The sequence below is a fragment of the Pipistrellus kuhlii genome, unplaced genomic scaffold (genome assembly GCF_014108245.1).
Source record: "Pipistrellus kuhlii isolate mPipKuh1 unplaced genomic scaffold, mPipKuh1.p scaffold_m20_p_2, whole genome shotgun sequence".
Classification (NCBI taxonomy): Eukaryota; Metazoa; Chordata; class Mammalia; order Chiroptera; family Vespertilionidae; genus Pipistrellus; species Pipistrellus kuhlii.
This window is the reverse complement of record NW_023425515.1, coordinates 26786551-26809593: the sequence shown is the minus strand read 5'-3', so window position 1 is coordinate 26809593 and position 23043 is coordinate 26786551. Positions and strand designations below refer to the sequence as shown.

Genomic DNA, 23043 nt, shown 5'->3' with positions numbered 1-23043 from the left:
TGAATTTCACTTGACTTTGATTCCAACTTTCTTCCAGTCTGTGTTTATAAATAATTAATGCCAGTGTGCTCACACTGCCAGGATCTCTCTTTCGTGAGAGAATTCAGCTGGCGGCAGTTCAGAGAGCTTAGGACACAGTCACACACATCACAGTGGGCACGCAGTTCGGGTGAAGTGAGATTAACTGGGGAAAATGCACAAGTAGAAACATCCCTGGGATATATGGGTCTTCATTCATCAGCCACCCCAGGAGGGAAACCCAGTGCTCCTAAAAAAGGAGCAGTTCCCATACTGTGGAGGCGGAGCTTCTTGACCAAGGAAGGGGCTTGCTCATTCACTGCTAGGATGGGCTGTGGGTTCCTTTCTGGAGCTAACTCAGACCTACCAAGCTGGATTGTTGCCAAAATACCAGGCACAAGGCAGGCGGGACTGAGCTTGCTGGGCCACCCGGTTTTTCTGTTTCAGGACTTCTCAAGGTCAAAGACTGAGAGATGATTCTTTCCCTCCAGCTAATACTTAACATCCTGGCCACCCCTGGCTTAGCAGCCTTGAGATGATGACTGTCAAGTTGTGACATGGCAAATGATCGTTCTTGTCAAGCTAAGGACCAAATGCCCTGCTTTCAGAGAAGCTGTACGTTGTTTTCCAAAGCTCACCCAGGCGGCCCTGTCAGTCACTCTGATCTCTCTGCAGAGATCTTGAAAAAAGCCCTTTTTAACTAATGCTTGCTAAACTGCATGTTAGCAGTCACTTAGTGAGCCAATCTAGCCATGCCTTGACATTTCTATAATTGTAACATGTCATTAGATCACGTCGAAGACTATGTTCCAAGTCCAGTTTTATGGACACATCTAATTAATAATCTTCATGAAATCCTGAAAAGTAGAAAGAGACCGTGGTTATTTCATTTTAGAAATGAGGTAACAAACAGTCCAAGGGTGGCAACCTGGTCACACAGCGAGTTAATGATGGAGTCAGTAATACAGCTCAGGTCACCTGACATTGATCCAGCGTCCTCGTGTGCACGTGAGGGTCGAGAAGCCCCTCCCCCTTCTCTCCCCCCCCCCCTTTTGCACAGAGCAGGTGGCCTGCGAAGATAAGCGTTGTCATTTGGGGTTTGCTTTGGAGTTCTACACAAAGACTGTACATTTTAGGGGAGGATTGTTAGTAGAATCCAAGCACTGTCTTTGCAATGTTATAAACGAAGGCTTTTTATGTCATTTTCGGGCAGTATCTCACATAGCACGCTATCCAATTTCCAGAACAGAATTATCACCTTATCAGCTGCCTCCAAAGCGGCTCCTCCCACCAGCATTCTCCGTCTCAGTTGTTGTCACCACTATTGCCCAGGTGCCAAGGCCAAACCTGCAAGTCACCCTTCAATCCACACAGATCCACCAACAGATTTCATGAATTCTGTCCCACATGATTCTCCCAACTTCCATCGCTGCCACTCCTGCCCTGAAGTCTCCACCCCAGAGCCACTTCAGGAGCAGCCCACCTGGTGGCCTGGCTTGTCCTCCTACCCCTGCAGACTCTCGTCCATTCAGCAGCCAAACAAGTCATATCATGTTACTCTCCTGCTTAACTTTTCCTTGAGTGGCTCTGCCCTCACTTCCCTGTCTCTCTGACCTCTCCTACCACGCTCCCTGTTGTTCCCTCTGCTCTGGGAAAGACCAGCTGGAGCTCAGTTACTTGAAGAGGCCACACCTGTCCCCACCACAGGCCTCTATATAGCTGACCCTTAACATGGTTTTGAACTGCCCATGCACTCAGATACATAAGGCTGACTTTGTGCATTGACATATGCCGTTTATACACGGGTCTAGACCATCCTTGGATTTGGGTATCTATCTGCAAGGGGATTGTGGGGGGTGGGGTGGTATTCCTAGAACCAGTCCTTGATGGATATTGAGTAATAACTAAGTTTTGGGGGAGTCCAAAGTTATGCACAGATTTTCTACTGCACAAGGCAGTGGTGAGCATCCCTAACCCCCGTGTTATTCATGGCTCAGCTGTACTTGCTTTTTCTTCTGCCTGAAGGATTCTTCCCTACCTCTTCTTAAGACTGACTCTTTATCAGTTGAGTCTTAGCTCAACTTCTTGGAGAGGTCTTCCCTGATCACCCCATCCAAAGCAGAACCCTAATCTTTACCCCAGCACCCTTGCCACTATCACTTTACACTATTACACTTTATCTTCTGTAGAGCCAATCAGTACCTGAAATTGTGCTATTTGTAATTATTGGTCTGTCTGCCTAATTATTTTTCAGTCTTTCCCACAAGAAGGAAACTATAGAGAAAGAATTTGGTTACCTCCTACTGTATACACTAAAGCCTGCTATGTAGTAGGCACTCAAACAATTATTTAATGTAGTTATTTCAAGTGAGAGCTGCCAGAAAGATTAAAGGGGCTAGGTTTGTATGAACAAATAAGAGCCATTTTCTACCTGTCTGTTAGGCTGTTGTGCCTGTGACTTTGAGTTATACACATGCAGTTGGATGATGAGTAGGACAGCAGTGCTTTTGGTGTTCCTCTGCCCTCCTTGTTCTCTCTGCCACATGCACATGCAAACACATACATGTACACGCATGTGCCTAATGGCCATTTTGCAGGTAAGGTAGAATTGAGACTCACAGTTCTTAAAGAGAATCTAGGATCAGTGAGCTTGTTGAAGTTCCAGTTGCATGCACCCTCTATGACCAGAACCAAACCACTTAACTTCACTTTTTTTTTTAAAATATATTTTATTGATTTTTCACAGAGAGGAAGAGAGAGGGATAGAGAGTTAGAAACATCGATGAGAGAGAATCATTGATCAGCTGCCTCTTGCACAACCCCCACTGGGGATGTGCCCCCGACCAAGGTACATGCCCTTGACTGGAATCGAACCCGGGACCTTTCAGTCCGCAGGCCGACACTCTATCCACTGAGCCAAACCAGTTTTGGCTTAACTTCACTTTAATGGGGGAGAGGGTCACAAAAAAAAGTCCTGACCCCTCGGACTTGGCAGACTTGGGTTCAAGTCCTGCTCTGTCGACTTGGACCTCGCACTGTCCCTTCCTGGCTCATCACATCTTCACGTGAGCAGCCTGCCCTTTGTCTCCTGTGTTTTGGTACAGAAGTCAAGGAGGTGATGTGAGTGAGGGTGGACTATGCTTCTCGAAGGAGAGTAGGCTCCCTCAGCTCCGGATTAATTTTTCTTTTCTGGCTTTGTTCTTGCCTTTCTTAAATGTGAAAATAAGCTGGTCTGGGGCTCAGGGCTTGCACACACACTAAAGACTTTAGAAAGAGATCTTTGCCATGTCACAAGGGTGAGAGCAGGGTGGCCTCTGGAATGTGGCATCCCTCTAAGGAGGGGACAGCATGTGTATGCAGTAGTCAACTGAAAGTGAGTCTGGACACTAGTCTCTGACTTTGACTCTGTTTCCTTTGGAGGTGAGTAATATACTTAATGGAGGACCTAAGAGCCTGTGCTTGAGCAAGTGGTTCCTTTAGAGGGGCTATTTAATTGCCCTGATCTCCTCCCCCAAGACCCAAGGTAGCAGTTGCTCTTGCCCCATGTGGGGTCCTGACTTCTCTGTCCTGCCCACAGCTCCATTCTGAACCTGCCAGGAGAGTCGACCCTGCGGCGGGACTTCCTGCGGCTGCAGCTGGCCAACAAGGAGCGGTCCGAGGCGCTGCGGAGGCAGCAGCTGGAGCAGCAGCAGCGGGAGAACGAGGAGCACAAGCGGCAGCTGCTGGCCGAGCGCCAGAAGCGCATCGAGGAGCAGAAGGAGCAGCGGCGGCGGCTGGAGGAGGTGAGCATGCCCGGCTGCCTTTGCACTCCACCTCTCCTGGATGGGATCATTCCCTGGGTACCCACTGTGGGCCCAGATCCCACCCTGAGGTCAGGCCTAGCCTGCTGGGAGCACACACACCTTAAATGCCACGGAGGATGAGGCGGAATGCTCTTAGAAATAAAGGGCTTGGCATGGTATGACCATGATGTAGGCACTGCAGAAAGCTGGGATGCCCTCAACCCCTCAAGCCTAGCTCAAATATCACTTTCTTGTCTGGCCAGTGTTTCTCAGTGGTTGAGCTCAACCTATGAACCAAGAGGTCACTGGTTCGATTCCCAGTCGGCACGTCCCCAGGTTGTGGGCTCAATCCCCAGTTGAGGGCATGCAGGAGGCAGCCAATCAATGATTCTCTCTCATCATTGATGTCTCTCTCTCTCTCCCTCTTCCTTCCTCTCTGAAATCAATAAAAATATATTTAAAAATAAAAGATGACCTTCTCATGAGGCCTCCTTGACCACCTTACTTAAAATCACACTCCTCTCTCTGGCACGTCCTTGTCTTCCCTGCTTTCTTATTTTTACATAGCTCCTATCACCTTTTCACATTCTCTGTATGTATCTTCATCTGTTGTCTCTCTCCACTGGAATTTAAGCCTCTGAGGACAGGGGATTTTGTCCCTTTTATCCCTGATAGATCTTCAATGCCCCAAACAGTGCCTAGCACACAGATGCCTCATAAACATTAGTGGAATGAATGAACTAATGACAAATGAATGAGTCCATGATTAAGAAGGGAAATACAGGTGTTAACTGGACCACAGTGAGTAAGCAGGTAAGTGAATTGTCAAGTGTGGAGAAGCAGGTCTGCTTTTATTGACACTCCTTTGTTACTCCTCTGCACACCGAGGAAAGCATCTGCAAGGCCTTCCAGACACCGTTGTGTCCCGGGGCTTGTCTTCCAGCTTGTGGGCGAGAACTTGCCTTCACCTGCAGGCATTGCTCTCATTTTTGTGGGGAACCATACCTCCGGCATGGCTTGTCCTGGCCGAGGCTCTTTCCTTTGTGGTCTTACAGCCCAGACGCTTATTAAAGCCTCCTTCCCAGAACCTTGCTCTGAGGCCTCCTTCCTGTGCCAGATACATCACATCCTCTAGACTAGGGGTGTCGAACTCAATCAGAGAAGGGGCCAAAATCTAAAATCCAGCCTAAATCACGGGCCGAATGGTTTACTGAACAGTCATAAACTGTCATTGTGATGGAAACGCAGCGGAGTGCAGTGATGACAGCGCAGTGCGGGCCACATTGCAAGGCCTGGCGGGACGGATTTGGCCCGCGGGCCTTGTGTTTGACACATGTGCTCTAGACAATTAGGAAGCTGACAGAGCAGAGGAAGTTGGGTGGCAGATGAAAGGTTCACCAACTGTGCAGTAATGGGGCAGGAATTTTACAGTTTTCCCAAACACTGTCATGCTCCCTGTTAACTCTTTACAGGAGTGTTTCCCAAAGTGTGGTATGCGTACCCCCGGGGGTACGGAAAGAGTTTGGTGGGATTATGCATTGCCCTGGAGTTTGGTGGGGATATGCACTGCACCGTGCTTAGCTGCGCCTAATTCTACATTCTCATGAATACGACGGGTACTCAGCGTTAGGAAAATTATAGAAGGGGTACACATATGTCAAAAGTTTGGGAAATACTGCTTTACACGGTTTACTTGCACTGTCCAGTGGCCCTTGCAGTTAAGGGGGGTGAATTGCAGACAGCAGGAGCAGATTGCTTTTGAAATGGCTCATTCAGGGCATCAGTTTCAGTTTGCAGTGAGTCCCATAAACCTCTTTGGGGCTCTGGAATATTAATATGCAGACCAGCAGCAATACTATCCTACCCTTGCAATTACTAGTATTGAGGGACTTCTGTGTGTCAGGGGCCGGGTGGGGTACTTTGCTGATATCCAAGATCTTATCTCCTATCATTATCTCTTTGCATTTATTCATCATTTCTCATGCAAAGTGCATATCATCCCCCATTTAGCGGGAGGAACCTGAGCTTCAGGGAGGGGAAGTAATTAGTTCCATGTGGCAGGGCAGGTGAGCCGGGGATTCACACCAGGTCTCTCTGGTCCCATTGTTCACCGAGGGCCCTGAAATGGTAAATGCACATCAGTGTCAGAGCCTTGAACTGTGATCCTCAAAATTGGAACTTGTAGGCTTCTGCGGGTAGAAGTAGGCAAATGAAGCTCTTTCCCATCTAAGTATGTAAGTCTGTAATATTGTCTGTGTGAAGAACGCTCAGCACATTGCCCCGCCAATTTGGCTCAGTGTTTGAGCGTCGACCATGAACTAGGAGGTCCTAGTTCCATTCCAGGCACATGCCAGGGCTGTGGGCTCCATCCCCAGCGGGGAGCTTGCAGGAGGCAGCCAATAGATGATTCTCTCATCATTGATATTTTTATCTCTCTCTCCCTCTCCTTTCCTCTCTGAAATCAATAAAAAGATTTTTTTTAAAGAAAAGAGCACTCGGTACTTGAGAAGTTTAAAGCTCACCATCTTCTAGTCTGAGACTAACACCGTCGTAGAAAGAGGCACTGCAGTGGTGAGGCGCAGAGACATTCAGAGGAGCTGGCAGAGGCAGGGGGGAGGCAGAGTGGATGTGGTCAGGCCGCTTTCAGAAGTGAAGTGTGTGGAGTAACAGGGAAGCTGCCTGCACCCGTGGTTTCTCTCCTGGGTGCTAGTGAAAGTCTGACATATCCTTGTAGCTGTGCTTCTGGTGTCACCTCCAGCCCACCCAGGCCAGTTTGGGCCTGTCCTACTGGCCTCTAGCCAAGGGCCACACCGTTCCCTCCAAGCTCTCTGGTCTCTGAGGACCAAGAGCCGCTGCTCTTTGGATTAAAGGTTTTACTCCCTAGACTCTTGGTCACACCCCAGCTAAGCACTGCCCCCAAATCCTGCCTTTCCTGCTTTTTGCCCTGGCTTGTGGTTTATTTCTTCCATGAGCATTTCCCAAGGCTGCATCATCATTGGAGCATCACATCATGAAAACTTTAGCTGTTTGCCTCCCTAAGTTCCTTATGCAGTGATTTGTTACATTGCATTTGGGGCTAAAAGTACTTGCCGTGTAACCCTAGAAAAAAACCCATTATCCCATTTGAAATGCTGAAGAATGCAAACATGTGCATGGGCACACACACATTCCCTTCTTTTTATTTTTATTTAAATGTAAGGACTAAAAGACCTTTGGCTCTTGGACTTAGATCCTTAGTTAATGCAATATCTTTTCTGAGGTTTCATCGTATTATTTTGTTGTTTTGATGTTTTCGATTTTGTTCCCTCTTACCTAGTTTGATGCATTTGAGCTTTAAATGCTTTTTTATTAAGTTGCTGGAATCATCGTTCCTAACAGTTACGAAGCACTTACCATATGACAGGTATTCTGTTCAGCACTTTATGCAAATTGGCCCACTTAATCCTCAGCGTAACCCCAGTTTAAAGATAATGCAGCCAAGCCTCACAGAGATTAATAGCTTGTTCAAAGTCACACGGCTTTGAAAGAAACCAGGTTTCAAAAGCCAGGGGTCGGACTTTGGAGCCCAAGTGCTGTCGCTGCACCCGTCCTGCCTCGCCGCTGATGAGTCACCGTCAGCGTGCTTTTCCGTAGTCTTCACCTGGCCTCTCCCTCAGTGGCCTTTTGCCCTGATCATTCAAGAATGTCTGAGCCAAGGCAGGGGAGCTGCACACAGCAGTGCTCATCTTTGAGCCGGGTTCTGGCTCTCTTGCTCCCAGTCAGAGCCCCTGCCGAGGCTTCCTCACAACTCTTCTTAGGTGGCATTTCCATAGCCTCTTCCTTAGGTACAGGTCAGTGTTCAGACTCAGTGGGGCACACGTATCCATGAGAACACACCCTGTCTGTCTCCACCTGCACAGAAGGCGACTGCATGCCAAAGGACACTTTCTGCCCCAGTGTGCATGAGCCCTGGCTTCTCACCAGAAGCAGGAATGCTTGTGACTGAAGGACATCAAGAGCTTATACCTGCTTTAGCTTTTGATCCTATATCTTGCCCCTATTGTTCAGTAGGGAAGAAAAAGAAATATGAAGGCTCAGGTGGCTGTAAATTCTGAACCCCTGAGTAAAGGATTATCTCTGCCACCAGGGACGCCCCTCCTATGTCCTTCTCCTGCTGGATCCCCATTCTCGTCTGCTGCCCTGGCCTGAGGTGATGACCTGAGTTTCTGGTGTCCTAAGTAAGAACTTAAACTACAACATCACATGGAAGCAGTTAAAGCCCATAGGTAGACTTGCAAATGTTATATTGCTGTGGTCAGGTAGGCTTGTGTAGGCATGCTGGGAAATGCATTCCCATTTCCAAATAAAGGCCCTTCAGATGTCCTTTTGGTCACATGAGGCTGTGTAGGTTACAGCCATTGTCATCCTCTGTGATCTCAGATGTCACCTCCGACCAGAGCTTTCTAAGGAAGCCCTGCATGTCCTTTGCTATTTATGGGTCACCACGTGGATCTGGCGTGGTTCTAAATCAGTATCCGCATATTCTTGGAAGGACTTTGTACAGTGACGGTAGTCATTTCAGCTTGTGAAAAAGGTGTGGCTTCAAGCCAGTTAAATGGTGAATGCAAGATTCTCAGCTGTGTCCAACAACAGAGTATAATTTATAACTGGGAACTTGATGAAACCCAGCTCAGGGGAATGAGCCCAGCAATAATGAGACAGCGCATGTAGAGGACTTCTTGTATTTTACCCAGTCCAATAAACTTTTTCATTGCTTGGCCTAGACAAAGCACAATTTATTTTATTCTCTACTACAGAGTGAGGAGCCAGGAGGTGTTGGGACACCATTCTGGTCATCTTTGCAGATACTGACCTTGGGCAGAAGGTTATGATGATGCCTGATTCTGCTCAAGGGTTTGAGATGATACTACTGATATGTATATATATATATATTTTTTTCAACTTGCAGAAAACTTTTTATACTTCATTTTGCAAAGAGTATATTTAAGTCACAGGAATGAATCAAATTGACCCCAGGAGTGTGCCAACTTGCTCCATGGTAGGAACTTTTATCCTTCAGAGAATTGTGTTAAGTTTTTTAAGCCACCTGGGTCTCAGAGTGCCTTCAAGACCACATGACATCATCCAGTGATAAAACAACCAGTTCTACCTAAAAGATAGCATCCTGCTTTGGTTCTATCATCTGAAGTATTTTTTTGTTTTTTTGTTTTTTTGTTGTTGTTTTTTTTAAGAAATGCCACCAATATCTTATTGGCTAGTAGTAGTGGAGCCCTACTGTACAGAATGAGAGACTGGCAGTCTCAGCAGTGAGTTCCCTCTAAGCCTCTAGCATCTTATGGTGACTGAGGCATTCAAGGACATCGAGTCCAACTGTTTTTGTTGTTGTTGTTTAAGTGTACAGTAGAATTAAAACCTTTCTTTCTGCAGGCAGTCGTTTAACAAATTTAATGATTGCCTGCTTCCACTATGCAGGACACTGGGAATACAGTCTGCTCTTGTGAAGACTAGGTCTGTGAGGGAAACAGGCATTACACAAATATTCACCCAAGTAATCATTCATCATCATTGCCAGAGTGATGTGGTGGAGAAGGATGTGCACTATGAGCATGAACCACGGGGACACGAGCCTAGCCTGGCTGGGAGTCAAGTTGATTGGAGTCCAGCTGAAGGAGAGCAGAGGATATAGGCAGGGAAGCAGGGCTTCTTAGGCCAAGCTAAGGAGTTTTGAATTTTACTTTAAGAATAGTGGGGAAAGCCAAAACCGGTTTGGCTTAGTGGATAGAGTGTTGGTCTGTGGACTGAGAAGTCCCAGGTTCGATTCTAGTCCAGGGCATGTACCTTGGTTGCGGGCACATCCCCAATGCAGGGTGTCCAGGAGGCAGCTGATCGATGTTTCTCTCTCATCGATGTTTCTAGCTCTCTATCCCTCTCCCTTCTTCACTGTAAAAAAAAAAAAAAAAAAAAAAAAATCAATAAAATATATTTATTTTAAAAAAGAATAGAGGGGAAATATTCACATGTTAATCAAGAGAATATGATCAGATTTGCAGTCTTATTTTTATTTACTTTTTTAAAACTTTCATTAAAATGTATTTTTATTTATTTCAGAGAGGAAAGGAGAGAGATATTATAGAAACATCAATGATGAGAATCATCAACAAGCTTCCTCCTGCACACTCCCTACTGGGGATCAAGCTTGCAACCTGGGCTTGTGCCCTTGATGAGAATCATCCCGGGACCCTTTAGTCCACAGGCTGATGCTCTACCCAATGAGTTAAACCAGTGAGGGCAGATCTGCAGTTTTAAAATGGAACTTTGGCTGTTGTAAGGAGAGGGATTGGAAGGAGCACAAGTGGGAGAGACATGGTAGTCCAAGCCTGAGAGGGGAGTGCTTTAGATGGATTGAGAAAAGTGGATGCAGTTGAGAGAGATGTTGCTTGTGGAGCATGCAGGACCTGATCGTGGACTAGAGGTCAGAGGTGAAGCAGAGTGGGCAGTCCCAGAAGGTTCCCGACATCGGACTAGACCATCCAGGTGGAGGACCAGGTTTGGGAGGAGGAGAATGAGATCGGTTTGGAACACAGTGAGTGTAAGCTGCCTATGAAGTGGCCAATGGTGATGCCATGGATGCAGTTGGATTATAGATACAGCTGTAGAAGAGGGGTGAAAGATGGAAAAGGTGGGAATTGCTGGCTTCTGGTAATGGACGTCTACACTGAGGAGAGAGAAAGTCTGGGCCTGAACTCTGAAAAGTCAGAGCAGGAGAGGAGAAGCCAGCAAAGAAGACTGATGAGGACACAGAAGGAACGTCAGGAGACCTTGATGTTGAGCATTGAGTTAAAGGGACCAGCTCTGTGAATGTTGCCCGAAGGTCATTTGTGATAGCAGGATCCTTTCGTTTCAAAAACAAAAACAAAAAAACATTTTTTTCTTTTTTAAGTTTTTGTCCTGGTCGAGTGGCTCAATTGGTTGAAGCATCATTCTGTACACCAAAAAGTTGCAGGTAAATCTACGGAAAGAACATATCCTCAGGTGAGGATATTAAAAAAAATAATAAATTTAAAAAAATGGGGGGAATGCTGGGATTGGTTTGTGGTACTCTTTAGAAATATATTCATTTCCTCTTTGTTTTGGAAGAAGATACTTACTTGCTCAGGAAGTCAGATCTGATTTTTAGGTCGAAAGTTGTTGATTTGAATTTGAGGGCCACTGTGTACTACCTGCCTGCTCTGGGGGCCCTCAGAGTTTCCTCGTATCCCATTTCTTGAGCATCCTACTGACAAGTCCAGTTTAACTATTACTAGCAAAACCCACCTCAGACTTCTATTTAGAGAACTTTGTATAATTACATGATTACACGCTCATCTATTTGTGGTCAGCTTTTGCTTACATTCCCTCTTAGCATTTGCTTTCACTCAGGGTAACCAGGCCAGCGTCACAGGAGCTGTGCCAGCTGGAGCCCAAACCCAGAGAAGCCAGTGTTTGTAAGCTTATTCTTTGGAATCTAAGTAGTTTCTCTCAGTTGCTCTTAGACCAAAAAAAGTGCCAGCGGTGGCAGGGGGAGGGGGGAGGGGAAGGGGAATTGAAGTGCAGGGGAAAACTGCATTATCTCTTTAAGAGTTGGTATGTACAAGGCAATATATCGAAGCTCTTAAAAGTCTCGTGAGTGCAGAGCATTTGGGGAAATTCTCTTGAGAGTCGTATCTTGGCTAATGGATATTTTCCTTAATAGGTAGAAGTTTTTTTTTTTAACTTTCTGGTGCCTCAGTTTCTTCATTAGTACCACTAGAAATGACAATAGCATTTATGCCCAAGGCTATTGTGAGGATTAAATTAGTTAATTCATAGAAAGCTTAGAATAGGGCCAATACTTAAAAGACACTTAACCACTATTAGTTGTTATTATTATTATTGTTGATATTGGGTCCCTTTGGCTGAAGTCAAGGATATAACTTCCAACAATTTGAATTCTTTCATGTGCAGCAATAAAATCCTCTTGAATTTATTAAAATAAAAATGTACAGGTAAGATTTTTTTTAAGCCTTGGGAAGAATATTTGTAATATAATACTACTAGGAATTCAGTTAAGCCATTAAGTGTAAAATGTGTCATTGGTTTTTTAAATGGCAGGATAACAGATTGTGAGGCAAAGTACACCTTTGAAGGTGTGGAGACCAAGGTGTACTTCCAGCTATGTGATCTTTGGGCAAAGTGCTTACCTTCTCTAAACCTCAGCTTCCTTATAGACACAATTAAGATACTATTTACTTGGTTGTGAGAAATGGTATCATATATACAGAAATCCTGGCACCATGTTTGACACAGGCATGGATTGATATCCATGGGTGAATATTTTATTGTCATTGTGCAACTGATGATTTCAAAGCTGTTACTTTTCATTTGTTGGTTTTCGGGGTTTTCTGAATAAATAGCATTTCCATTTCCCTGCCTTTCTTAGTTCTCTAATGTACCTTCCTGCTTACTATAAAGCCGGGACTTTTCCATCCCTCTTTGAGGGTCCTTCCCTGAGAGCACCCCTCTGCCTGTGTCTTGCTGGGATGTCCATCTGCTGTTACCTTGGCCGGCAGTCCTGGCCCAGCCAGCACGGGAGGCAGCCCATCTTCATCCTCCTGGATGTACCTCCTTTAGGGGGATCAAATGCCACCTTGGAAGGTCTCTTCTTCCCAGGCAAGCCTCAGGAGACCTTCCCCTGGCCACCTCTACTTTTCAGTGGATTCTCTTATCAGTGTTTCTTGCTGTCATTTCCAACACTGTCTAATTATCATCCTATTATTGCAAGTGGCTGCATTGAATCCTGAATTAAACCTGTAATGAAGATAGGGTCCTTTTGATTCCTGACTAGTAAGTTCTGGACATCAGGGACCCAGCACTAGCAGTGACCCCTTCACCAAGAAGGTATTCCACAGTATATATAGTAAGAGACTGCCGGGGTTTGAATCAGGTGCCGCCACACCTTTGTGATCTTAGACAAGACCTCTCTGCCTCAGTTTGCCCATTTATAAAATGGGATAGAGAAAGTTTCAAGAAGTAAATGAGTTAGTACATACAAAGCACTTAGAACCATACCAGGCACCCAGTGAGTACGTGAATAAATTCCAGAACGCAACTGTACAGGAAGGGGAAAATCTTGGTTTCTCATTATCTGCCTAGCTGTTGTTCCTCTAGGTCACATGTGTCAAACACAAGGCCTGGCGGGACGGATTTGGCCCGCGGGCCTTGTGTTTGACACCCCTACTCTAGGTCAACCTCTTTCCAGGGCAAGAGCTCAGAGTTGCATGCAGCTGAGCAGGCTGGGTGGGCAGAAGCAGGAGCCAGGACATGAGTGTGGCTTTGCACCAGTGTGGCATCCCCACTGGACCAGGTCCCCAGGCCCTCCGAAGAGAGAGGTACCGTGAGCAAGAATAACACCCTCCTTTTAAGGCCTGGAGTGTTCATTCATCGACACTGCTGAAAAATGGCATTCAATTCATTTAATCATTAACTGTGGGCATCCTGATGTGTGCTGTAAGCGGAGCCTCTGGTGGGAGGCAGAGGGGCCTTTTATTCCTGAACTAGAGGCCCAGTGCATGAAAATTCATGCACTAGGGAGGGGTAGGGGGCTCAAGCTCAGCCTGTGCACTCTCACAGTCTGGGAGCCCTGGGGGATGTCCAACTTATGGTTTAGGCCAGTGGTGTGCAAACTAATTAGTCAACAGAGCCAAATTTTTTAAACTTAAACTTCTTCTAATGCCACTTCTTCAAAATAGATTCACCCAGGCCATGATATTTTGTGGAAGAGCTACACTCAAAGGGCCAAAGAGCCGCATGTGGCTCGCGAGCTGCAGCTTGCCAACCACAGGTTTAGGCCCACTCCCTGCAGGGAACAGGCCTAAGCCAGTCTGGCCTCCCTCTGCCGGAGGTAACTGGTGGGCCCATCAGGGGATGGTGCCAGCCAATGAGCAGCTGGCCCCTAGTCCCCATCGCCCCACTGCCTCAGCTGGTGGCCTCCCTCTGTGGGAGGCGAGTGGCTGGGCGATCTCCTGGGACTGCACCAGCTGGCCTGCCCCCTTCCCCCATTACCCTTCTGCTGCTGCAGGTTGCTGCCTCCCACCCTTGATCACTGTCCCCTCCCTCTGCCTGCTGGCACCCGCCTTAGCTGTCTCCAGCTCCACCCCCCAACCAACCCATCATTCTGCTGTTTCATTGATTTGCATATTAGGCTTTTATTATATAGGATATCATCAGCATTGACAAAAAGACTGAATGCTTCCTAGTTGGACTTAAGCTGCATTACTTCAATAACTGAAAACAAAAATTATGAAACAGCTGGGCTCCAGGCTGACACACTGGATGCTTTGTCCCATGCCCATGCTTCAGAGGCCATGTGGCGTGCATGGATGTGTGGATCCCAGAAGGACAACTAACTCCAACTGCCTGCCATGATGCAGGAGGTGGGGCTTTGTCTGTGCAGTCACCTCGATCCTTGATGGGAAGGGTTTCCTGCCAACGTGAGGAAGTTGGGCTGAAATTCTATAGTGCATCTTAAAATGCTACTAATATTTTAAATCCTTTTGCCGAGACCCCTTCCCATGCTCCCCAGGAATGGGAAAGGTATGCTGGTTTATATAAATATAGCATTTCATGCTGAAAAAAGACGCTAGACAGTTGCTGACCGTAGGTGGACGGCAGGTATGGCCTCTCAGGGATTGTAGGCAACTTGCATTCCAGACCTGCCTTCCATTGTCTGGGCTCTTCATGGAACCTCTTATCACATCTCGTCTGCATTTCTTGTGTTTCATAATCATTATTCTTAGTTGTTCCTGACCATAAAACTATTGTGACACCAAAATAGTTTCACCAAAAGTATTATTCCACATAACATTTAAATCGAATTGTTTTCATTTCACTTTTATTTTCTTCAGTGAGTAGTTTTATAGACTCATAGAGGTTGGGGAAGATAAAGGATCTCAAAAGTGATCTAAGCCACTTCTCTCAAAGCAATATCTTGATGATATTCCTCAAACAGAGTCATTTAGCCTGTTTAATGTATAATCTCTGCTTATACTTTTAGAGGCTTAATGCAGCCTATTCTATTTTTGAGCAACTTAGCCTGTTATTGATTCGCACATTACAGACCTGCCTTCCATTAATACACAGTACGCCAAAGAAAACTAAAATGCCTTCCACATCAGCCCAAAAGTGTTGGGAGGCAGTGATAATGCTCTTCCCCAAATGGCACCTGTTCCTGCCACCTTTCCACATATGATATAATTTAGCATCTTTAGTAACACCCAGATGTGCAAGGTGGCATTCTCTGTAGACATTGTATTGATAAGCTGGTTTACAGTGGGCTTGTTTTCATAGGACTCAATCTAGGCTTTCGTCTTAAGCTTCCAAATAATGGCAAAGGGAACTTAGGAGTTACATATGCACTTGACTTTTATGCTAACCTGCATGATGGTACTCAGCATGTCCATCAGGCCATTCTTGCTCCTCAATGCAAATCCCAGGAAAAGCCAGGTAGACATTCTCCCTGGGGAAACTGTTGTGGCTCAGAGATAATAAGAGCTCATGAGTAATCACATTGACTGGCATCAAAAGAAGAGACAGGACAAGACTTCATTAAAGCCTCCTTGCAGCTCAGCCTCTGCTTAGCCATGGGGCTGCCTCCTGTTCAAAGGTTACCCAGGGAGTCCTAGCCAGTTTGGCTTAGTAGATAGAGTGTCAGCCTGAGGCCTGAAAGCTCCCAGGTTTGATTCTGATGAAAGGCACATACCTTGATCCCTGGCCTTGATCAGGGTGTGTGTGAGAGGCAACCAATTGATGTGTCTCACATCAATGTTTCTGTGTGTGTGTGTGTCTCCCCTTCCCTTCTACTTTCTCTAAAAATCAATGGAAAATATCCATAGGTAAGGATTAACAAAAACAACAACAATAAAGAGTTGACCAAAGAGTTCAAAGGAATAGTTTAGGCAATTAATTTCCAGGAAATGTCTGAATGAGTAGGTTGGATGGTTTATCTTTAATAGTATAAAGAGTATAAAATAAAAGAATGAGATCTGTATAAAGTTTCTAGCTTTTCTAATGTTTTCTGATTACTGTTTCTGTGAAGAAAAGGTAGGAAACAAAGTGACAATAGAAAGAGAAAAAAATGAGCACCTGAAAAAGCATGAGACATCATCCTTCACATGGTATACGTAAATGTCTCAATCAGCTTCTTTCAACCCAGAGAGCAAGTTTGCCATGAGCCAGGTACAGAATGAGGTCTTGGCATTGCACTTACCAATGGAATGAACTTGGGCAAGCTGCTATCTTGTGTGTGCCTCAGTTTCCTGAGCTATCAAATTGGGACAATGACAATAGTCTGTGCCTACAAGTGTTGTGGTGAGAATTGAATGAGTATAGGGCTTAGAGTATTGTTCCTCCTCTATAACCATCCCATGAATTCTGTCTTGCATCAGAAGAGGCACGACATAAGTGTTTTTTCATATTATCAATAATGATTATTATTTTTTGTTATCCTGATTACTCCATTATATAGTAACTGCTTCACCATCACTCTTAATGTCCTTTCTATTTAAAAAAAAAAAAAAAAAAAAAAAAAAAGGCTTGGAATCCCAGTTTTAGTAACACGAAATCATGCCCTTGCCCTGCTGTGGTCTTTCCAAAAGGAAGCCTTAGCAAATGTTAAAAATGTGCAAATGAAATGCCCAGAGCTTCTGTGAAACTTATACGGAGCAGTCCTACTTCACCGTGTGGTCGATTTAAAAGACCACGCTATAGTCTTTCATTCTGAGTGTCTGCGCAGAGTCTCTGAGTCAAGAGGGTGGTTTGAGGTACTTCCCAAGGAGCCTGACTAGATCCTGTGCCAGCAGCTGCTCTCTTCTAGAAGCTGACTCGGGTCCTCCACGGTGGGTCCCCTCTCACCACTTCCAGGAGGTCACCAGGATGAACCAAGAGGAGCTCTCTCAGAGCAAATTCTAAGAGAATTTCTGCTTCGTTTCACTTCTCATTCTAAGCTATTAGTAGATTTTTGCTTTGCGATGAGGCACATCCTTGCTTAGACTCTTTTAGACTGAACAGACCTGTGAGATGACCTCATCTGCCCCCTTGTTGAAGGTCAGATTAAGGTGACTTATTCAAGGTCATAAAACACTTCACTCATGTGTTAAACAAATATTTATTGAGACTGTGTGGTCTGCAGTGTTTGTTTTCGTGGCAGAGCAAGACTAGAATCTAGTGTTCTTATTTCTTACCCAGTGTTCTTTTCTCTATGTCCTTTGCCTCTCCTACTTCCCCTGTCCCCAATGACATGTTATATTACAGCCATGGGGTATTAATTCTCAAGTGTGATGTTACCTGTGTGTCTATATAATGGGTGTAATGTATCTAAAAGATAGACTCAGGGCCCAAAATCTTTACACATGGTATCTAGCCTTGTTTTCTTAGAATCTACCAAATGTCATGAGAACAAGACTCAAATTCAACCTGAATGTTTGACAAAGAGATAAAAACAACTGAGTATCTGGAATTTCTTAAGGACATTGAAGGAAGTGCTGATGGTGCCAGGTGAGATGAGGTGCCTTTAGCTCAGCTCCTCCCCCACACTCTTACCGTCCTTCCCACTAATCTCCAGTTGATAGAACACTCTCCTGAGCCCTAGGGGCCGGGAGGTAGGAGGGCATAGCATGGAAAGAGCATGGAATCAGACGGACCTGGGCTTGATTCCAGGCTCCACCACTTCCAGTTGTGAGACATGAAACATGTCTCTGAGCCTCAATTAGCTTATCTATAAAATGGGAATAATAATAACAAACCCTGTCATCACTCTGTGGGATTAAATGAACGGAAGCATGTCAGTCAACCTGCCCAGCAAATACCTGGCACTCACAGACAGTGCCCAACATCATGGTTTGTATTCATTCCATGATTTTCTCCTAACTTATCATGTGGCCACTGACAAGGCATTAAATCTTCCTAAAAGGTTATAAAAGAAGGAAATTTAAAAATGATATTTGCCCCCACTTATTTCACGGCTGTATAAGGTTCTAATTAGAATAATCTATGATGGAGTACATGTTTAGGTTAAAAAAAAAAAACCTAAAAAAAAACAAAACACCCTTACACAGAGATTACTATTTTTACTGTCTTGATGAGTAGAAAGGAGGTTGAATTACATTCCCCTTTAGGCCCCACCAGCTCTGTGTATGTTTGGGTAGCTCACTTTAACCAGCTCTCTTCTGTCCAACCAGTTTGTTTCACTTTTATTCAAGGTCATAAATCGACCACACGTTGAAGTAGGATTGCTCGGTATAAGCTTCACAGAAGCTCTGGGCATTTCATTTGCACAACTTAACATTTGCTAAGGTTTCCTTTTGGAAAGACCACAGCAGGGCAAGGGCATGATTTATTGTTACTGAAACTGGGATTCCAAATGTTTTGGACAGGAGAGAGCTGGTTAAAGTGAGCTACCCAGCTCTTTTGGTCCCCACTGCTGTGAAAAAACTTTCACCACATGCTCAGGCAACATAAACAGAGGTGGCATATTCATTGACAAGTCAACACTTTCTTGCTTATGTTCATTTTGATCTTCTCAAGGAAGGTGTTGAGTTTTCAAAAGATATGGGAGACCAAGACTCGGTTTTCATTTGTTTATTAGTGTGGACCCTTCTTTATGACCTTTCTACATTCCACAAAGAGGACTAAGGTCCCTTACAAAGATTAATACATCAACTGAAAATAAAGTAAAGCAGAATGGACTGTAAAGTAGAAGAGAAAAACAAGGACCTGGCACAGCATGGCGACCAAGTGCAGCTGCCTGGGAGCCACCCACCAACCTGATTCTGAGATGCTGGCAGCTCAGAGAAGAGGCAAATTCCAGAGTTCGAGATTCATGTTGTCCATCAGATAAGAGTAAACTTGTTACTCAGGCGAGCTTTCTGAGATTGTTGAAAACCTACATACTCGCCTAGTTATGGTGAGTAGTGCTGTGAATAATGTTGGAGGTGATATTCCTACCACAGGCACAGTGGTTAGCTTTATTCAGCTGTTCTGATAACATTGTAAAATGCAACTTATGGCCTAACCATTCATCAACGTGATTTCCATAAGAGCCAGAGCACCCTGTGCAGTTCACACGTTTCCATTGGTTAAATGCCATCTGAAAAGAACATATAACGAAACAAAAGGAAAGGAAGGCAAACTCCATAGCTGTCATGAGCACCCATGAGTTTTATTTCTTATAACTGTAATATGAATTGAATATTTAAGGATTAAGGGGTTATTCTTTTGCAAAAATTTAAAGACCTAAAGTTCTACATAGTGAACTTGGGATCAATGTATAACTTTTGAGGATCCCAAGAGCAGGGTGCAGGATTATCTTTCTCATTAAAAAATATTTATGGCCAAATCCGGTTTGGCTCAGTGGATAGAGCATCAGTCTGCTGACTGAAAGGTCCCAGGTTCGATTCCGGTCAAGGGCATGTACATTGGTTGCGGACACATCCCCGGTGGGGAGTGTGCAGGAGGCAGCTGGTCGATGTTTCTCTCTCATCAATGTTTCTAACTCTCTATCCCTCTCCCTTCCTCTCTGTGAAAAGTCAATAAAATATATTAAAAAAAATATTTATGGATTCATATACTTGAATGTGCAGCCACACAGAATGTGGCTGGAGGGGGAACACCCATGGAGAGGATCAGACTGTTATTAAAGAAAAATCATTCTTTGGGAACCTCCACAGAGTACAAGGAAAACAAGAAGCCCCTGGTGACCTATTCTATCAAACAAGGCTACAATGATTTTAACCTGGAGCGAGTATTATCAGTCATCCCCCAACCAGGAATTAAATAAACAAAATAGGAAACTTATAAGAACCCACTGAATATCTAATTTTAAGTGATGTAACTGTTGGAGGTGCCTCTAACAAGAGGTGGATGAAAATATACTTGCAGGAAGGTCCTTCTAGGTGGGGCATCTGCCATGAACGTTAGAGGAGTTGGTCGAAGCCCATGGTCGGCAAATTGCGGCTCGCGAGCCACATGCGGCTCTTTGGCCCCTTGAGTGTGGCTCTTCCACAAAATATCACAGCCTGGGCAAGTCTATTTTGAAGAAGTGGTGTTAGAAGAAGTTTAAGTTTAAAAAAATTGGCTCACAAAAGAAATTTCATTTGTTGTTCTGTTGATATTTGGCTCTGTTGACTAATGAGTTTGCCGATCACTGGTTTAAGCCATTTTTTTTTTTTTTTGACCGCAGAACCACTGACATCTTTATGCGTAATCTGAATGAAATCTTTTTCCCTCTTTCCACTCTTTCTAGCTACATGCTGATTCCCTTCTTTTTCTTCTGCATTTCTCTACAATAGCCAATAGATACTATGCCAGTGTAAACCGTAGGTAGGTCTCTATTTAAAAAAAAAAAATCTTGGGTCTTGCCTGTACTCTGCATAAAAGGCCTGGAGGTCTTAGAAGGGTGGCTCTGCATGGTTTTCTCTCCTTTTCTTGCTGCCCAAGCAACAAGTACCAGAGGTATGCAGCCCTATATCGGATATAGTGGGAGATAAAAACTGGAGTGGAACAGAGACCCTGTCCACAAAGAGCTTTTAACCTAGATTGAGAGTAGGTAAGGCATTCGCAGATAACCATAATATGAGGTACAATGTGGTGTAACCTGTAAACACTAATAGGAAGGGACATACTGCCACAGAAACATTGGAGGATACTGTGTTGCCTTCTTTTGCCCCAAACTTTTTACTCAGTTCAGTTCAACAAAACCCTCTGTGCACCCTCTAGGTGCCAGGCCCTATGGGAGAGGCTGGGGGCCCACCAGGATCAAGCCTCAAGAGCTGCTTCCAGAGAGTCATCAGAGCTTTGTAAAGGTGTCTGCTTGAGGCCCAGGATTTGGTCTTTCTCTTACATGTTTTGGTATGTCCCCTCCGACAGCCCAATGCCCAGGAGGAGAGAGAGCAAACTTTTTTTTTTTTTTCCTGGAAAGGCATTAACATGGAGACACAGCAGCTAGAAATTGGCAAGGTGCCCTCAGAAGGTTGGGGAAGTGGTTTATTTTTCCAGACGCGCCACAGGAACCAAAGCCCTGGCAGATGCCTGCCCGAGTTAGCAGCAGCTGATCTGAGTGAGATCAGTATTAATTATTAGCCACTTTTGAGTGTCTTTCTCAGAAACTACAGAGTACTTGGGAAGCCCACACCCCCTTCAATTGCAATCAATACTGTGTGCACCTTGGGCAGGGACCTGAGTGGCGTGTGATTATAAAAGAGTATTGATTCCTAGCAAAAAGGTTAAAAATGTACAAATCCTTCACATAAAAATCAGCTCAATCTTCCCAAGGCTTGATTAATATTTTCCTCAAGAAAGAGGCCAATGGTAAAAAAAAAAAAAAAAAAAAAAAAAAAAAAAACTTGAAATGTTAGCTAGATTAGAGCTGTTTCCTGCCAGGAGCCAGATCTGTACACATAATTATTTTTTATTCTCTGGGCTGGCATTGATTTGCTCTGGTTGTGTGTTGGAAATACCTCTGGTTTGGGTCCATAATCCAAGTTATTCAGTCAGTTCCTGGGATGATGTTTTCTACTCACATCTCCCTGTATGATTTTTTCTGTAAGGCAATAATCACGTGTCTGGAACCTGACTCATCCCTCTGCCCCTCATTCCCTTTCCTAAACCTGCTTTTTCTTCACTATCCCACCATCTGCCATGCTCCGTGGCAAGAACATCACTCACCCTCACACACCTCATAAACACCTAACTACCTATTTTATTTTGGCCCAGTTCCAATTTCTACTTCTAAGTTAGCATCCACTCCTTTCCTGTTAAAATAACCGAAAATCTGGGTAGGTTTTCAACTCTCTTCCTTTTGGCTGCATCTCCACTGTCTGTAAGGGTTACGAACCTGGACTCCCACTGCCTTTGCTTTGCTCATCAGTGCCCTCTCTTTTCCTGCCTGCATCCGTTGAATCACTCACACTGCATTCTAGCTTCTAGTCTTGCATCCTCCCCTGGCTGTTAAGAAGCCTCTTGAAAATGCAAGTCTGATCATGGCATGGGACTGCACATAGTTCACCAGTGGCTCCCCGTCGCCTGCCATCTAAGGTGAACAAGTAACAGTAGATCTGGACATGATAGACGTTGAGCCTCAAAATATGCAGCTTATCTTCCGAGCCTCCAAGGTGATGGGAAGACAGCAGCCCAGAGGACCGCAGGCGGGAGCCACATCACAATGGCCTCCTCGCTCTGGGCTTCTTTGGAGCTTTGAGGATCTGTGGGCACTGGGGCTGTGACAGAGCTTTTGTACTAAAAGCTGTTTCCCTGGCTGTGCTGAGCTAGCTTGTCAGTGGGGTACAGTCACAATCCATTCTGTTATGAGTAACTCATGTTTCCTCAGCTGGGCAGGGAATTGTTGTGGAGAATATTACAAGGGAATGGACCCCCTGAGACGTCCCCTCCAAACCGAGTATTTGAGGAAGAAGAGATCCTAACACCATTACTGGGCTCTGACACAAAGGGAAGGGCCTGCCTGTGGCATGTCTCAAAAAAGACACGAGTGGCAGGGGGCATGGAAAGTACTGTGTAATGTATGACTATCCTGTGTATTGCAGACCTTCAGCATCCCTGGCCTCTCATGCTAAATGGCAGGCACATCCCTCAGTCATTGGGACAACTAGAAACCTCCCACATTTCCCACACATTCCAAATGCTCCAGTGGCTGGAACAGTACTATCCCTAGTTGAGAAACATTGGCTCCTGTGACTACTCCTAAGATGTTCCTCTTTCCTGAGAGTGTAAGGAAGAGCCTGATTAATCTGTGATCTTTCTATCACTCCTGTGGCCTCTTCACCTTTTGTATATGCTTGAGCTCAGATTGGAGGTACAGCTCTAGGCTTTGAAATCCGGCTCCATCACTTGATTTCCTGGTTTGACCTTGAATGTGGGCATGACCTTAAACAATTATTTAATCTCTCTGTGTCTCGGTTTTGTCATATAAAATGGAGGATAATAGTCATGTCTGCCTCAGAAGATTTTTGTGAGTATTAAATAAGAGAAAGCATGAGGTGTGCTTACCACACTGTCCCCTGTCAGAAGGATGGTAATTGGATGAGATGATGGTGGTTCCTGAGCTAAAGCGTCTTACTTGAGTGAGAACTAGAAATTGATACTTTAAAATGAGTACTCCAGGAAATAAAAAAAGGCAGCATGGTGTACCAGAAACAGTGGGAGCCAGTACATTCTA

The 23043-nt window shown here is 44.9% G+C and overlaps 1 protein-coding gene across 10 annotated transcripts in view; it reads left to right on the top strand.

Moving 5' to 3' along the window:
- TNIK (TRAF2 and NCK interacting kinase) overlaps positions 1-23043 on the top strand; it is a 340325-nt gene that overhangs the window by 244779 nt on the left and 72503 nt on the right. For all 10 annotated transcript variants that reach the window (XR_006742037.1, XM_036448484.2, XM_036448486.2 and 7 more), the window contains exon 12: positions 3596-3800. Coding sequence is in view for 9 of the 10 variants with exons in the window: in XM_036448484.2 (XP_036304377.1) it covers positions 3596-3800 (205 nt within the window). In the remaining variant the exon portion in view is untranslated. The remainder of the gene's footprint in view (positions 1-3595; positions 3801-23043) is intronic.